This window comes from Megalops cyprinoides, chromosome 13 (assembly GCF_013368585.1).
Source record: "Megalops cyprinoides isolate fMegCyp1 chromosome 13, fMegCyp1.pri, whole genome shotgun sequence".
Lineage (NCBI taxonomy): Eukaryota > Metazoa > Chordata > Actinopteri > Elopiformes > Megalopidae > Megalops > Megalops cyprinoides.
In genome coordinates, this window is record NC_050595.1 from 3732501 (window position 1) to 3751435 (window position 18935).

Sequence of the window (18935 nt, forward strand, 5' to 3'; positions counted from 1 at the left end):
TGCACTGAAGTGACAGCGCTGTCCCGATTTATAACAAACAAGGACACTCGGGCAAACGAATGCCTGACCAGTCAAAAATGCATAAATAAACCCACACCTGGGACAGCACTCCTGACACCAGGCCTCCAAAGTTTTGTTTACAGCTGGAAACTCAAAGGTGAAGCCTGGCAGGGAATAGGGAATGCAGGCCGATCTGGATTCCAGGCAACCGGGAACATGCAAGAATAGAGAGACCAGCCACTGCCCTGAGATGACTCCAGCTGGATCCAATCAGAGCCCTGGAGGACTCCTTAGGGTTCTGGGAGAACCAATCAGAGATCCAGAAGATGACTTGGGATTGTGGGAGATCCAATCAGGGCTGTTGTTGGGTTTTTGGGGTTCTGGGAGAATTCTGTGGTGGAATGCAGGATGTAGACCCTCATGTAGTACTACCTTCTCATGACCGCACTCTCAGTCATGCAACATTCATGTGTCATACATGAAGCTCTCCCATACAGAGCAGGGACCCTCCTGTTCAGTGCCAGGAGGCCAAACACAGCAATGGCGAACTCATCCCATGGCCTACTTCTGTGCCAAGGTTAGCAGCTAGGCCTCACAAGGCTCAGATCTGCATGTCACACACAGAAGAACAGAGAACATCATATTCCATGTGGCAAGAGCGAAGTCAAGGCATTCAGGATAAACCATACTGCGAGCGCGTGGTCAGTGAGCGAGGACGGCCATGCTGAGTGAGGTGACAGTTGTGTTGATATGAGCGTGGGGACCTGTGAACGATATACAGGGTTCAGAGGTCAGCCTCACCTCCTCCTGCGCTGTCTTCAGATGCTCCTGGGCTGTCCTCAGATCAGCTGTCAGATTCAGGATGGTTTCATCCCTGCTGACCACCTGTGTGACCATGATAGCTTTCGATCAAAAACAGTTACAGTACACAAAAATCTGGACTGTCTACAGCCTTTGTAACAGCTCATCTCAAGCACAGCAGCAGAACATCAGACTAAAACAAAGTACAAACTACAAAAGTGAGGCATTGTATACCAGAGCATCTTACATAAAACTCATAAAACAAAGAGTTACAGTAGCAGGACATCTCTTTGCTAACAAACTAACACAGCTCAGAATAGCCCTTTGATTTTAATGCTGTGATTCTGGCAGATCTGTTCTCTCCTCCTCATTACTCTTGTTTTTCCACTCCTCTTCGTGTTGTACCGCTCCTGATTTTGGCCTGTTCTCTGCATGAAAGGAACTCTGTGTGACAGTTCCTTTGTTAAGAGCGTGATGTAAGTGAAATATGACTGATGATACAGTGGCCTGCCTGATTCTGAAACACCAAGGTTAAGGGGTGAGGGGTGAAGGTGAGGCTGGTGTTGGGTAGAGGGTTGGAGGTTAGGGGTTAAGGGGACGCTGGTTTTAGGCGCAGGGTTAGGGGGTGAGGGGTTAGGGGGCGAGGAGTGAAGGGAGTGAAGCGTTAGGGGGTGAGGGGTTAGGCGGTGAGGGGTTAAGGTAAGGGGTTAGGGAGTGAGAAGTTAAGGTAAGGGCAGGGTTAGGGGTGAGGGGTTAGGGGGTGAGGGGTTAGGGAGTGAGGGGTTAGGGAGTGAGGGGTTACCTCCTGCTGGGCTGCCTTGTGTTTCTCTGAGAGCCGCTCCAGCTCCTGCTGCAGTCTCTGGGTCTCTGCACTGAGCTCCATCACCTGAGAGGCCAGATTCTCCTTCTGCACCCCCTCCTCCCCCAGCTCCTCCTTCAGCCTGGAGACAGCCTGTTCCTCCTGCACCAGCTGCAGAGAAAAACACCTCCATTACACACACACAGACACACACACAGACACAGACACAACCACAAACACTCAACCCCACCAGTTACTCAAACACAGCCTGCTCCTGTAGGTGTGTGAGAGCCGGCTCAGGTACCTGGCTGTAGCAGGTGTGTGAGAGCCGGCTCAGGTACCTGGGTTCAGCAGGTGTGTGAGAGCCGGCTCAGGTACCTGGGTTCAGCAGGTGTGTGAGAGCCGGCTCAGGTACCTGGGTACAGCAGGTGTGTGAGAGCCGGCTCAGGTACCTGGGTACAGCAGGTGTATGAGAGCCGGCTCAGGTACCTGGGTTCAGCAGGTGTGTGAGAGCCGGCTCAGGTACCTGGGTACAGCAGGTGTGTGAGACCCGGCTCAGGTACCTGGGTTCAGCAGGTGTGTGAGAGCAGGCTCAGGTACCTGGCTGTAGCAGGTGTGTGAGAGCCGGCTCAGGTACCTGGGTTCAGCAGGTGTGTGAGAGCCGGCTCAGGTACCTGGGTACAGCTGGTGTGTGAGAGCCGGCTCAGGTACCTGGGTTCAGCAGGTGTGTGAGACCCGGCTCAGGTTCCTGGGTTCAGCAGGTGTGTGAGAGCCGGCTCAGGTACCTGGCTGTAGCAGGTGTGTGAGACCCGGCTCAGGTACCTGGGTTCAGCAGGTGTGTGAGAGCCGGCTCAGGTACCTGGGTTCAGCAGGTGTGTGAGAGCCGGCTCAGGTACCTGGGTTCAGCAGGTGTGTGAGAGCCGGCTGAGGTACCTGGCTGTAGCAGGTGTATGAGAGCCGGCTCAGGTACCTGGGTTCAGCAGGTGTGTGAGAGCCGGCTGAGGTACCTGGCTGTAGCAGGTGTGTGAGAGCCGGCTGAGGTACCTGGCTGTAGCAGGTGTGTGAGAGCCGGCTGAGGTACCTGGCTGTAGCAGGTGTATGAGAGCCGGCTCAGGTACCTGGGTTCAGCAGGTGTGTGAGAGCCGGCTGAGGTACCTGGCTGTAGCAGGTGGTGTACTGCTGTTGAAGCTGAACAAGCTCTGCCTGGATTTCCTCCACCTGCTCCACATTCTGGGCATCCTGCACAGCAACACATACAACGCACACAATGTGTACTCTCATATTCACTACAACTCCACACAGCGTACACTCTCATATTCACTACACACAGCGTACACTCTCATATTCACTACACACAGCGTACACTCTCACATTCACTACACACAGCGTACACTCTCACATTCACTACACACAGCGTACACTCTCATATTCACTACAACTACCCACAGCGTACACTCTCATATTCACTACAACTACACACACAGCGTACACTCTCATATTCACTACAACTACCCACAGCGTACACTCTCATATTCACTACAACTACACACACAGCGTACACTCTCATATTCACTACAACTACACACACAGCGTACACTCTCATATTCACTACACACAGCGTACACTCTCATATTCACTACACACAGCGTACACTCTCATATTCACTACAACTACCCACACAGCGTACACTCTCATATTCACTACACACAGCGTACACTCTCATATTCACTACAACTACACACACAGCATACACTCTCATATTCACTACAACTACACACACAGCGTACACTCTCATATTCACTACAACTACACACACAGCATACACTCTCATATTCACTACAACTACACACACAGCGTACACTCTCATATTCACTACAACTACACACACAGCGTACACTCTCATATTCACTACAACTCCACACAGCGTACACTCTCATATTCACTACACACAGCGTACACTCTCATATTCACTACACACAGCGTACACTCTCACATTCACTACACACAGCGTACACTCTCACATTCACTACCCACAGCGTACACTCTCATATTCACTACAACTACACACACAGCGTACACTCTCATATTCACTACAACTACACACACAGCGTACACTCTCATATTCACTACACACAGCGTACACTCTCATATTCACTACACACAGCGTACACTCTCATATTCACTACAACTACCCACACAGCGTACACTCTCATATTCACTACAACTACCCACAGCGTACACTCTCATATTCACTACACACAGCGTACACTCTCATATTCACTACAACTCCACACAGCGTACACTCTCATATTCACTACACACAGCGTACACTCTCATATTCACTACACACAGCATACACTCTCATATTCACTACAACTACACACACAGCGTACACTCTCATATTCACTACAACTACACACAGCGTACACTCTCATATTCACTACAACTACACACACAGCATACACTCTCATATTCACTACAACTCCACACAGCGTACACTCTCATATTCACTACAACACACAGCGTACACTCTCATATTCACTACAACTACACACACAGCGTACACTCTCATATTCACTACACACAGCGTACACTCTCATATTCACTACAACTACACACAGCATACACTCTCATATTCACTACAACTCCACACACAGCGTACACTCTCATATTCACTACACACAGCGTACACTCTCATATTCACTACAACTACACACACAGCGTACACTCTCATATTCACTACACACAGCGTACACTCTCATATTCACTACAACTACACACAGCGTACACTCTCATATTCACTACAACTCCACACACAGCATACACTCTCATATTCACTACAACTCCACACACAGCATACACTCTCATATTCACTACAACTACACACAGCGTACACTCTCATATTCACTACACACAGCGTACACTCTCATATTCACTACAACTACCCACACAGCGTACACTCTCATATTCACTACACACAGCGTACACTCTCATACTCACTACAACTACACACACAGCGTACACTCTCATATTCACTACAACTCCACACAGCGTACACTCTCATATTCACTACACACAGCGTACACTCTCATATTCACTACAACTCCACACAGCGTACACTCTCATATTCACTACACACAGCGTACACTCTCATATTCACTACACACAGCATACACTCTCATACTCACTACAACTACACACACAGCGTACACTCTCATATTCACTACACACAGCATACACTCTCATACTCACTACAACTACACACACAGCGTACACTCTCATACTCACTACAACTACACACACAGCGTACACTCTCATACTCACTACAACTACACACACAGCGTACACTCTCATATTCACTCCACACAGCGTACACTCTCATATTCACTACAACTCCACACAGCGTACACTCTCATATTCACTACAACTACACACAGCGTACACTCTCATATTCACTACACACAGCGTACACTCTCATATTCACTACACACAGCGTACTCTCTCATATTCACTACAACTACACACACAGCGTACACTCTCATATTCACTACAACTACACACACAGCATACACTCTCATATTCACTACAACTACACACACAGCGTACACTCTCATATTCACTACAACTACACACAGCGTACACTCTCATATTCACTACACACAGCGTACACTCTCATATTCACTACACACAGCGTACACTCTCATATTCACTACACACAGCGTACACTCTCATATTCACTACAACTACACACACAGCGTACACTCTCATATTCACTACAACTACACACAGCGTACACTCTCATATTCACTACAACTACACACACAGCATACACTCTCATATTCACTACAACTACACACAGCGTACACTCTCATATTCACTACACACAGCGTACACTCTCATATTCACTACACATAGCGTACTCTCTCATATTCACTACAACTACACACACAGCGTACACTCTCATATTCACTACAACTACACACACAGCATACACTCTCATATTCACTACAACTACACACACAGCGTACACTCTCATATTCACTACAACTACCCACAGCGTACACTCTCATATTCACTACAACTACACACAGCGTACACTCTCATATTCACTACAACTACACACAGCGTACACTCTCATATTCACTACAACTACACACAGCGTACACTCTCATATTCACTACACACAGCGTACACTCTCATATTCACTACAACTACACACACAGCGTACACTCTCATATTCACTACAACTACACACACAGCGTACACTCTCATATTCACTACACACAGCGTACACTCTCATATTCACTACAACTACACACACAGCGTACACTCTCATATTCACTACAACTACACACACAGCGTATGTTCTCATTCAGAAAATGTGACTCAACACTCTAGTAACACAGACAACAGGAAAAAATTGCATTACAAGGTTAGACTTCGTCTCCCTCACCTGCTCCTCCATGTGAACCCTGCAGGCCCTCAGCTCCGCCGTCACCTGCTGCAGTGCATCTTGGGAGCTGAGCAGCTGTTGGCGGAGAGTGTGGGTGTCGTCACACTGGGCTTGCAGCCTCGCTCTGAGAGACCCCGCCTCCGCGGCCAGGGCCGCCGTCCTCTCCTCTCGCTGGGCCAGCTGCGGGAACAGGAAGTGATGTCATAAAACCAGTGACGGCGGCAGGTTGTATTTTATTGTACCATAACGGCGGTTGAAGGAGGCCTTGTTCCTCTGCTTCTTTTCAGAGAGCTGTGAAACACACTGACTATCAGCTTTACAGCAACGATCCGAAAATGCTGCCGTTTTTACAGGAGGAAGAAAAGAAAACAAGCATCTAGTGAATCCACTTCAAAGCAACCAAATTACCAAAAGGAAAAAACATTCCGTCCCATTTTTAAATTTCCTCATGTAATGAACAAATCTCTAATTGGCCACACGATTTTTCTGCCGGAAGGTGTTAGGGTTGGAGCTGGGGTTTATCCTGTCCTGTGTCTCCCATTTCATGGCAAATCAGACATCCTGGGTTTCATGCCCTTCTGGAGAAGCTGTTATTCAGGTTTGCAGAAATTATTGTAAATTACATATAATAATGTCCACAAAGCACTTTTTTTTCTCCCTGCTTTTCCAAACACTGCCCCAGTTAACATGAGGAAGCACTGTACTTTCGACAAAGTGCAGGACTGCGGGTATCTGTTATTGCTGTGATTGAAAACCTTGTACAGGGAGATGTCCACTGAACTACAGTATACAATGCGTTTTGAATGTTGTTGAGGGTTAAATTCCCTTCCTCGATTAACACCAACCCCTGGACAGTCAGAGGTTTGAGGCTGGGAACTTTAGGCAGCCAATCAGAATGGCACAGATTTTTCTTCCTTCAAAGAGATGACCCACCCAAGCCTATCACATTCCAAGGGAACGCTTCACCTTCACTCTTCAACAAGAAGGGAAAGACCCACCCCACGTGTCCTCTGAAGGGGGGGAGCCTGAACTGATCTGGATTAGAACAGTTAGACAGAACTTTGTTAGACCCCTGTGACCTGATGGGATGTCCCCGCCCCTCGTACCCGGGACTCCAGGTCCTCCAGCGTCTCCTGCAGGCTCTGTCTCTCGGCCCCCAGCCTCTGGGCCCGCTCCTCCTGCTGTTTGAGGCCCCTGAGGGCGGTGTCCCGGGCACGCCGCACCTCCGCCAGCTCTGTGTCCCTGATCCGCAGCTCCTCCGAGGCCCTGTGGCAGCGGTCTCTCCACTCCCACTCCTCCCGCCTCCAGCGCCCCGCCAGCTCCGCCTCCCGCTGCAGCCGAGCCGCCTGCGCCTCGGTCTGCTCCACCTGCGCACACACGATCAGCACACGGTCACGCAACCAAACCAGAAACCAGCGCCACGGTCACACACCAGCCCACGCACCAGCCCACGGTCAGCACACGGTCACGCAACCAAACCAGAAACCAGCGCCACGGTCACACACCCAGACCACACACCAGCCCACGGTCAGCACACAGTCACGCAACCAAACCAGAAACCAGCACCACGGTCACACACCCAGACCAGAAACCAGCACCACGGTCATGCACCTGGACCAGAAACCAGCCCACAGTCAACACACGGTCACACATACAGACCACACACCAGCCCACGGTCAGCACATGGTTACGCAACCAAACCAGAAACCAGCTCACGGTCACGCACCAAAACCAGCGGGAGATATGAACCTGCAATTGTCTGGTTATGAATCAAACTTAGTTGGCCTACTACATACTAAACCTTTTGGTCCTACACATCACATAAATAATGACCTTTTCAGGAATTAATTTTGAGTGGGGCTCTTGTTTTTTACTTTAATTTTATTATAACTATTATTAATATTATTTCTGTTGCAGCTGCCAAAGTGCTACCGCTGTGAAACGATGATATTAACAAACAGGAACGAGACGAAGGAGTCCAGGCTAAGCGTGAAAATATACTGCACCATGCACCTCTGCGGGCTCGTATTAATCAAGCTGTCCACACTGTTTTCACAGTAATCTCGCGCTGCTAGCGGAGGGCTCTCTGCAGTAAGTGCTGGTTAGACACGCTTTGAAGTCGGTGGTTTATTGCCGTCCCAGAGCACACACAGTCTGCGCTGTAAAAACACTCTGTCTCCGAGCTCACCACTCACGCTGGGTTACTCACCTCACAGAGAGGTCTTTTTGGGTACCATAAAGCATGGGAAATGACTCTTTCATTGCGGGGCGTGCCTGTTACTGCCCTGTGTGAGAGGGCCTGCCTCCCCCCGGGGGATCTGGCCCTCTGGCTCTCCGCTGTGTCCATCCCTGTGTCACAGCGATGTGGCTCTGCTCCTGTCTGGGCTCAAACGCTGTCTGGGAGCCGTTTTAATTGGGTTTCCAGATCGCGCGGGCTGTAAGCCTAGCTTCGTTAGCGCGCTAACAAGGCTTTTCCCAGCTGCCGTCTGCAAGTCCCTCTCACTACTGTCTGCAGCAGGGCTAAACTCAGGGCCACTAACACACACACACACACACACACACACACACACACACACACACACACACACACACACACACACACACACACACACACTCCCTCTCACTACTGTCTGCAGCAGGGCTAAACTCAGGGCCACTAACACACACACACACACACACACACACACACACACACACACACACACACTCACACACACACACTCACACACACACACTCCCTCTCACTACTGTCTGCAGCAGGGCTAAACTCAGGGCCACTAACACACACACACACACACACACACACACACACACACACACACACACTCACACACACACACACACACTCCCTCTCACTGCTGTCTGCAGCAGGGCTAAACTCAGGGCCACTAACACACACGCGCACACACACACACACACACACACACACACACACACACACACACACACACACAAACACACACACACTCCCTCTCACTACTGTCTGCAGCAGGGCTAAACTCAGGGCCACTAACACACACACACACACACACACACACACACACACACACACACACACACACACACTCACACACACACACACACACTCCCTCTCACTGCTGTCTGCAGCAGGGCTAAACTCAGGGCCACTAACACACACGCGCACACACACACACACACACACACACACACACACACACACACACACACACAAACACACACACACACACACACACACACACACACACACACACACACACACACACACACACACACTCCCTCTCACTGCTGTCTGCAGCAGGGCTAAACTCAGGGCCACTAACACACACACACACACACACACACACACACACACACACACTAACACACACTAACACACACTAACACACACACACACGCTAACACACTAACACACACACACACACACACACACACTCCCTCTCACTACTGTCTGCAGCAGGGCTAAACTCAGGGCCACTAACACGCACGCACACACTCACACCCATACATGCACACACACACCCAACACAACCTACACACACACACGAACGCACACGCACACACGCAACCACACACATATGCACACGCCCCCTACAGACACAGACATACATGTGTGCGCAGTTACACACACAGAGAAGCAGATCCAGGCACAAACACCCTGCCTTAAAAAGCTCCCATGTTGTTTTACGGTGTATATAACCAACAGATCGCGCGATCCCTTCCAGTCATCGAGAGTGGATACGAGAGGGCGACAGAGCTCTGGAACTTTGAGCTGCTTCAGCTGGCGCTAAGCAAGCAGCATTATGGGTAATGGCCAGAGTGGAAGCGCAGCGCACTGCTGACAGGACCTTGCGCTCTGCGGCGACGACCTTGTCCTTCAGCTGCTTGTGTCCAGTCGTCATCTTCTCCAGCTCTTCCTCCTTCTCACACAGCTGCGGACAAAGACGAGCGAGAGAGAGAGAGAGAGAGAGAGAGAATGCAACTCAACTGCAGAGAAAGCAACTCCGTCTGTATATTTCTGCAATAGCAACAGACAGGAAAAAATGTTTATTATAACAAACGAATCCAGTATTATTTGGATCAGGGAGTACAGACACTTTTCGGTTTTGTTCGTTGCTGTATTGTTTTATTGAACATTTTATCTGTGCCCATAGCTTTTTTAACACAAGCTACATGTAAATGAACAAAAAACATTTCTTATCTGAATTTGAAATAAATTCAGATGTGCTGCTATTTCACTCAGAGTTTTACTTCCCATTAACTCTTCCCACCTCATGGGCTGTGGGCTGAGCTGATAATGGCCGTGTCCCAAATCACACACTAACATACTGCATGCTAATACGCTTCACAGTACGTACATTATACTAAATATTTTAGTACACATCAAGAAGTATGCAAGTACACAGTATGCATCAATTGTGAATGCACTTCTCTGTCAGAATTCTAAATGCACAAACTCTCACGTTAGCTACAATAGAGGCTAGCAAGCATGGTTATCATGGTTATCAAGGATAATGTGGTTGCTATCTAGCTGCTTGTATACTGACAACACACATCTGTTCAAATTGTCTGTCGTTTTTTTAAAAAACTCAGCCATAAGCCCCACCCCATTTATTTTGCAACGAATTCTGGGATAGGTAATGTGGACATTTCCTGGATAGTGTGCAGCTGAAGCACTTTTTTGGCAACTGGGGTATGACATTTTCAAGCATACTACACTATCCATACAATCAGACGTGAATGCACTGCTGGGTCAGTGACTGAACTGTGTCAGGGGGAGCTGAAACCATCTTTCTGAGGCCTGAGTTTTTCGCCTTGGCTTCCCCTGCGATAGCCTAGTGGTGGTTTGAGCATTAGGCCGACAGCGTGGCTCTTCTCTGTCTGCTGCGGAACAGCATGTCAGAAACTCACTCTCCTTCCACTAAACTGCGGTGAGAAAGTTCACAGGATGGTGCGGTCTGAAACTCTGATCAAACAGAGTGCCTCTTCTCCCCCCCCTCATCGGCAACATCTCTAAATATCTCAATATTAAAAACGACGAGGCGCAGTCAGAGGAGAGACGAGGCGGATGGAATACTGAGAGGGAGGCCGGGGAGCCGGGGGCTGGGTGACGCCGGGGCCAAGGGCGCGTGTGGGAGAGCGCCGAGCTCCGCTCCGCTGCGGTGGGACGCTGGAGTCCGACTTCCAAACCCGCCGCTTTATTGGCGAAACTCTCCGCGAGGGAGCTGACATTCACCCCAGCCCGGCTGATTCAGAGACGCCGGCTTTGAAAAGTTAAGAGAGAGAGAAGAAAAACACCCTTCCCTTGCGCGCACCGCGCTCTCGAGCAAACAGAGACGAGAGAGCAGGGGAGGGAGGAGAGCCGGATGAACATTATAATGAAGTTACTGTCTGGCTTTGAAAGTGCAGCACTTCCACCCAGGACTGAGGCTGTCACGGCTGGCAGTGACGGAGCACAGCACTCCGGGGTTCAGGGTTTAACTGCCCTCCGCTCAAAGCGCTTTCTTTGTACACAGTCCCAAGGCGATATCACGCTTAACCTCACATGTCATACAATAACCAATATCTGTACACACCTTGAATTCTCAATAAAGAAGAGGTCGAGTGGTTGTTTTTTTTTTTTTTTTGCCGGAATGAAAAGGTGGCCTTCCACCACATCTCAGAAGGTGTGCAGGGCAACTCGGCGCTCTTGGTTTCAAAGCCTCATATATGTTTTTATCTGCTGAGCTCCCAGTGTGCTTCGTCATTGGTGTCAAGGTTTGCAGACCCCGGGCAGTTGTGTGCGTAGCCTTTTTGTCTGAACCAGCTGATGCACAGTGTCAGAGAGAGGCAAGGTGGAGTTTGCGGGGATGGCTGATGGCTGTTTGAAAATACGGCTATTAGGACAGTGTGTTGATAATGAGAATATTGGCATATGTTGAATGTGTGGCTGTTCGGTCGTGAGGATGTTTATGCTCGGGGCTCATGGAAATGAATAGGTTTGTGAGTGTGGTTGTTAAACAGGGAGATGCTAGGATATTTTTTTTATTGTATGTGGTTGACGGTATGGTCATTAAACAGTGTGACGGTTGTGAATATGTGAGCATGGTTGAAAGTATTGTCATTATGCAAAGAAATGGGAGTGAGTATTTTTTGTGCACTTAATGGTACAGTGAGTATGTTTGTGAACATGGCTGAAGGCACGGTTGTTGGTCAGTATGTTCGTGAGTGAAGTTTAAGGTGTGGTCATTAGGTAGCAGGTGTGGCTGAAGGTGTGGTGCACTTGAAGGTGTGGTCATTGGTTAGCGGGTTTGTTTGTGAGTGTGGTCGAAGGTGTGATCGTTAGGTAGCGGGTTTGTTTGTGAGTGTGGTTGAAGGTGTGATTGTTAGGTAGCGGGTTTGTTTGTGAGTGTGGTTGAAGGTGTGATCGTTAGGTAGCGGGCTTGTTTGTGAGTGTGGTTGAAGGTGTGGCCGTTAGGTAGCGGGTTTGTTTGTGAGTGTGGTTGAAGGTGTGATCGTTAGGTAGCGTGTGCGGTCGAAGGTGTGGCCGTTAGGTAGCGGGTTTGTTTGTGAGTGTGGTTGAAGGTGTGATCGTTAGGTAGCGGGTTTGTTTGTGAGTGTGGTTGAAGGTGTGATCGTTAGGTAGCGTGTGCGGTCGAAGGTGTGGCCGTTAGGTAGCGGGTTTGTTTGTGAGTGTGGTTGAAGGTGTGATCGTTAGGTAGCGGGCTTGTTTGTGAGTGTGGTTGAAGGTGTGATCGTTAGGTAGCGTGTGCGGTCGAAGGTGTGGCCGTTCGGTAGGAGGTGTGGTTGAGAGCGAAGTGCTGGGGGACTGACCTGTCTCTGTAGCGCTCCCCTCTCGATCTCCAGCTGTTCCTGCAGCTGGCTCACCTCCCCATGCAGCTTTTCACAGCGCTCTTCCAACCGCTGCCGTTCCTCCCCCTGCTCCTGAGCTGCACGCTCCTGCTGCTGAAACTAATCACACACACACATACACACACACACACACGCGCGCGCACACACACGCACGCACACACACATACACACACGCGCGCACACACACACACGCGCGCACACACACACACGCGCGCGCACACACATACACGCGCGCACACACACACACACACACCCACGCATGCAGGGGAGTTATGTCAGTACTCTGTCAGCAGACACCTCTGCATAATGCATAATGCATATCACACCTCAGAAATGGCCCATTAGCAAATGAAAGTGTAAGAGGTGCTGAGAACGGATCTGATCAGATGAGTACAGAAGAGATGATCCACACAGGACTCCTCACTTCCTCTGCCCATCTGGCTGAGACCAGAACCCTGACCCCCCACTCAGACCTGTCTGTTTGGGCCAGTCCAGAACCGTGGTCCTCTCTGTAGACCTACCTGTTTGGGCCAGTCCAGAACCATGATCCTCTCTGTAGACCTACCTGTTTGGGCCAGTCCAGAACCATGATCCTCTCTGTAGACCTACCTGTTTGGGCCAGTCCAGAACCATGATCCTCTCTGTAGACCTACCTGTTTGGGCCAGTCCAGAACCATGATCCTCTCTGTAGACCTACCTGTTTGGGCCAGTCCAGAACCATGATCCTCTCTGTAGACCTACCTGTTTGGGCCAGTCCAGAACCATGATCCTCTCTGTAGACCTACCTGTTTGGGCCAGTCCAGAGCCTCTGTCTTTCCCTTAGGTCTGTCTGTTTGGACTAGACCATAACCCTGATCCTCTCTGTTGACCCATCCATTCGAGTCCGTCCAGAACCCTCACCTTCCCCTCAGGCCTGTCTGCGTTCTGACCCCCCGTCTCTCTGAGCCAGCGCACCCAGACACTGATTTATAATTTTAATACCCCTCATTTCCACACCAGCGCCCCTTTTCCAAAAGTCATTTTCCAATTTGTGACAAACTGCGCGTCCATTTTTCTTAATCCAGCCTATGACAGCCCGCTTCCAGGCGGATATGCAATTCAGATCGAGCACTTTGCAGGAGCGGGCGGAGATGCTCCGGGCTGTTTGTGTGCGTGCGCGTGTGTGTGTGTGTGTGTGTGTGTGTGTGCGTGTGCGTGCGTCTGTGTGTGTGTGTGTGTGTGTGTGTGTGTGAACGTCTTCTTTTATGACTGCGTGTTCAATTTTTTTCAAAGAGGAAATCTGTAAGTGTCATTTATTAGATGGAAGAAATGGTTTTGTTGAATAATAATAATAAAAAAAATCGGCTCCAGGGAAAGTAATAAGCGTTTGGCCATAAGTGTAATAATTACACTTAACGTAATAAGGAATACGATGATGATGATTATAATCATATAAAATATGTATTAGCATTAGCAGCCTGAACACAGAGCGCGGGGCGGCTGCAAGGTCATTATGTGAACGTTTAGGTGAGCTGGCACAGGGCCTCGATACTGCGGGTGAGAGACTGCGTTTCCTGGCCTGATCACACAGTCACAGACACAAGCAGAGGAGGAAGAGGCGCCGCAGTTCCGGACATACCCTGTGGGTGGCGCTGTGGAGCTCGTCCCTGGTGCGTCCGAGCTGCAGCTGCATGGCTGTGCAGCCTCTCTCCCTCTCACTCTCCCTCACCTGCAGCTCCTCCAACGCCTTCTGCAGCCTCCGCTCCTCCACAGACCTCTCCTGCAGCTGAGAGAGAGAGAGGGAGAGAGCGAGAGGGGGAGAGAGAGAGAGAGAGGCAGGGAGAGAGAGAGAGAGAGAGAGAGAGAGAGAGACAGGGAGAGAGAGAGAGAGAGAGAGAGAGAGAGAGAGAGGGGGGGGAGAGAGAGGGAGAGAGAGGGAGAGACAGGGAGAGAGTGAGGGAGAGAGAGGCAGAGAGAGAGAGGCAGGGAGGGAGAGAGAGGCAGAGAGAGAGGCAGGGAGGGAGAGAGAGAGAGAGGGAGAGAGAGAGACAGGCAGAGAGAGAGAGAGAGAGAGAGAGGCAGAGAGAGAGAGAGAGAGGGAGAGACAGGGAGAGAGCGAGGGAGAGAGAGGCAGAGAGAGAGAGAGAGAGGGAGAGGGAGAGAGAGAGACAGAGGGAGGGAGTGAGAGAGAGAGAGAGAGAGAGAGGGAGAGGGAGAGAGAGAGAGAGCGTCACGCAGGGAGACAGGTACACACACCTACACCAGATCCCATCCCCGATCACAACCAGAAGGCTGTGTGTTCCAATCCCCACTGCGGCAGTGTTCTTTCACCCTTGACAGAGGCAGGGCTCAGATTAACCGCTTAAGTTAATATTCGGCTATGGAAGTTTGCATATTCAGTAAAATATGAGCTGCTCAAGATGCTCTGGGTTTTCACAGCAAACGAATCATGTAATAACACGGGGAAATTAAAATTAATATGCTAATATGTAATATACGTCTCCACAGCTTCCGGATAACACCAGGGGAAGCTTGTGTTTTACTTGGGAGAAGAGACTGAAAACTGAAAAGCAATTTCAACTGGGGTCACCTGCTCCCGCCGAAAATGGAAGCATCTGACACTGTAGGGCTGTGTATGATCGAGGAGTCTGGCTGCCGTCCTGACAGCTCCGCCTCCAGCGGCTCAGGATGGACATGATTGGCTGGCTCCTCCAGCCCCCGCCCCATCATCAATCATCTGGCCAGTGGGAGGCCTGCCAGCAAACTCCCGCCCGTGTAACAGAGGCGGTAATGACAGTAATGCCCCGAGACGATCAGGGAAAAGTTTTCTAACGAGGAGGCGCTGGTGGCCCGGGTGAGAGTGAGTGTGTGTGTGTGTGTGTGTGTGTACCCTTGCATCTGAAGGTGCGTGTTTGTGTGTGCGTGTGTGCGAGGTGTGGGCCGGCCTTGTGTGGTCATGTGACCTGCTCTTCCTGGCGCAGGCCGAAGACGGGATGGCGTGGAGCAGAAGGCCGGCCCGCCTGCCAGCCAGCCGCCCGCGTTTCCTCCGGTTTGGGGGGGGGAGAGAAAAGGGTAAAATAACAGGAACAAGTTGTCGGAAATGAAATTTCAATTCATCCAGTCCCTTTATACAGCGGCGTGGGAACTCACAGCGGAGGGGAGGGGATCAATAGTGTTTAGACAGCAGAGCAGATTTTCTAAGCGGCGGATCAATAGGAGAGAGAGAGGGAAAAATATCCCGGCTTTTCTTTAGGTGTTGTAGTAAATAGGAACAAATCGGTGGCCTTAGGCTAAATGGATTGACCAGCTGTTTCCCAGGTCTGTTCTGTAAATAAAGATCTATTCGGAAACGCTCTGGCAGAGAACCCGAGGGGACACGTCGCCGAGACTCCGACGCTCTCACACACACACACACACACACAAGCACACACAAACACAGACACACACACACACACACACACACACACACACACACACACTTTCACATGCAAGCGCACATACACATACGCACGCGCACGCGCACACACACACACACACACACACATACATATATACATGCACACACACAAACAGCAAGGCTTTGCGCTGCGTCTGCCAACATCTTCATCCCTCAGGTAGAGGCTTGTAGCCTAGCGCAGCCTAGAGTTTCTCTATAGCCACACAGGCAGCTCTGTTACTTTGTGTAAACTTTAAAAGCACAGACACCATGCTGCTATGCTATAACATAAGCTCCTTATGGTGCCCAAAGGTCAAAAAGCCTCTCCAGATCCAGTGGAGCCTCAACAGCAGTCATCCAAAGATGGATCTTAACAATAGATTTAAATCGGGGGGGGGGGGGGGGGCTCCTAAACAAAAGACAAAATTAACTGTTAGTGACACTTTCTCTGACATGTCAACATTAACAACAAGCATGATGGTTGAAAAAAAACGGGTCAAAGGATCCTGGCCTTCAACTGATTCCTAACTCACATTTATTTTCATTCAAAACACAACTAATCATTCACAACCCCTGCAACTCCTTGCTGGGACTACATTAATTTGCCGTAGGGGCCCTGAGGCTGGTGAGGGGTCCCTCATGGCGTGAGGGGCAGGGACCCAGAGGGGCGCGGCTCAGTCTGAAGGCTGAGACAGAGCCAGAACTGTGACACCCACCGTGAGGATCAACATTAGAGGAACGTGGGGCTGTAACACGCCCGATGTTGACACTAGCCGCGGGACCCCGCTTGGAGCGGGCGGCTCGGCCGTGTTTGGACTCGGAGACAGGGGCTGTGTAAACGTTACCGCCGCCGGACGCCGCCGGGACACCCCGCCAAGTCGCCACGGAGGCGGCCGGTACTGTTCGTTCCCACATTCCTGTTCCCCTCCATTAGCAGCAGACACTTTAACAAGATTTATAATTGGCCCCATTCTGCCACTCTGTCACCAGGAGTAGGAGGGGCAGGGATAAGCTCCGCCCCTCATCTTACACTCCAAAGGTTCTGGCCAATCCCAGGGAGCCAACATTATATATGAGGAGCATACAGACGACCCTATTTCAGATGCAACACTTTCTGAAAACATGTTTGTTAAAAGGATAAATGTGTTCTGATGAAACACATTGTGCATTCAGAGTCAAAGACACAGGTGGAAACCAGACTGAGGCAACAGCAGGAATGTCACACCGGGTGTGTGTGTGTGTGTGTGTGTGTGTGTGTGTGTGTGTGTCAGGCTTGTCTCACTACAAGGACAGATCACCCTACTTGTGACGGCAATAGTTCATTAGTCAAGACTTCAGTCTGACTTCAGTTTAACTCCTTCCAAAGTGTGTTGACTTGATGATCATATTCTCTTGGCCTAAAAACGAGATCTTTATATTTCCAGAGAAGGTGAATATGGAAATGAGGCCATTTGGTTCTAATAGGCTCCTCCGCCATGCTAATGGTGCTGAACTCACTAAAGAGCACATTCTTTCGGCTGTCAGTTTTTCCTCCGCTTTTTTTTTTCTCAAAACGAAGACAAAATAAATGGTAAAGCTGTGCGTGCAAACTGCCATTAAATATTTAGAGCAGAGCGAGTCATTCCTGGGGTTTTTATGATCCCCTTCTTATTTTTCCCTAATAGGATTGTTTTAAATATTAAAACTCTTCCTCTTTACAAATGGCAAAGCACAATATGAAAAGCAGTTTTTTTTTTCCTTCCCCATTTTCACAGATAGGAAATTAAAGCAGGCGTCTGATCGTTCGCCCGCATTGGGGGGGGCGACGTCTCAGCTGCAAGAACCGTCACTGCGCAGCGGGAAAGGTGGGCTATGCGCTGCTACTGGAGATGTGTAACCACGTCCCTTCGCTGATATGAGGGTTTATGCCGACGTTAACACGACTGCTTTTTTTTTGGTTTAAATTAACCAAACAAACTGTTTAAATGGTGGGCCAGAGGACGCTGTGAGGTGTGTGACTGACCTTGAAGGCACTGGTCTAAAGAACAGCACCAGGCAGTGGGCAGCTTTACGCTAACAGACAGAGCAACGCTGGACTGGAAACTCCAGCAGCCATTCCAAATAAAAAGACAGAGAAAAAGAAACAGAAAAAGAAAGAGAATAAGAATCAGAATGAGAATGAGAGTAAGAATAAGAAAAGGAATAATAATCAGAATGAGAATAAGAATAAGAAAAAAAGAATGAGACCAAGAATGAGACTCAGAATGAGAACGACAATAAGAAGAATAAAATTGAGAATACGAATAAGCAAAAAGAATGAGAATAAAAAAGAGAGTAAGCATAATAAGAAGGGATACCATTTTGTGCAGCACAGACACCCAGCAGTGAGGTCAATGACAGTGCATTCATCATAGGCTATGAATTCCTGCTCGTCTCTCTGAGGTATCCGGGATTTGCCCCGGAGAAGCCGAGCCCCCCACAAGTGTTTTCGGACAGGGGCCCCCCTAATCCGAGAGGCAGGGCGCTGGGACGTGCGGACGCCCGGGGCAATTCTCAGAGCACTGTCCGCTTTAAGAGCAGAGGCGCCCCCAAGGGGCCCTGGATGGTCACCGCGGAAACGGGCCCCATGTGGCGCAGTGAGCGCGGCACATGGGGCG

The 18935-nt window shown here is 49.8% G+C and overlaps 1 protein-coding gene across 1 annotated transcript in view; it reads right to left on the reverse strand.

Annotated features, from left to right (window-relative positions):
- The window catches only part of LOC118788242 (polyamine-modulated factor 1-binding protein 1), a 119258-nt gene that overhangs the window by 33480 nt on the left and 66843 nt on the right, over positions 1-18935 (reverse strand). The window contains exons 10-17 of the mRNA XM_036544198.1: positions 14503-14649; positions 12846-12983; positions 9881-9964; positions 7160-7420; positions 6054-6233; positions 2756-2839; positions 1604-1771; positions 802-885 (exon numbers count right to left, since the gene is read on the reverse strand). Coding sequence (XP_036400091.1) covers positions 802-885; positions 1604-1771; positions 2756-2839; positions 6054-6233; positions 7160-7420; positions 9881-9964; positions 12846-12983; positions 14503-14556 — 1053 coding nt within the window. The 5' untranslated portion in view covers positions 14557-14649. The remainder of the gene's footprint in view (positions 1-801; positions 886-1603; positions 1772-2755; positions 2840-6053; positions 6234-7159; positions 7421-9880; positions 9965-12845; positions 12984-14502; positions 14650-18935) is intronic.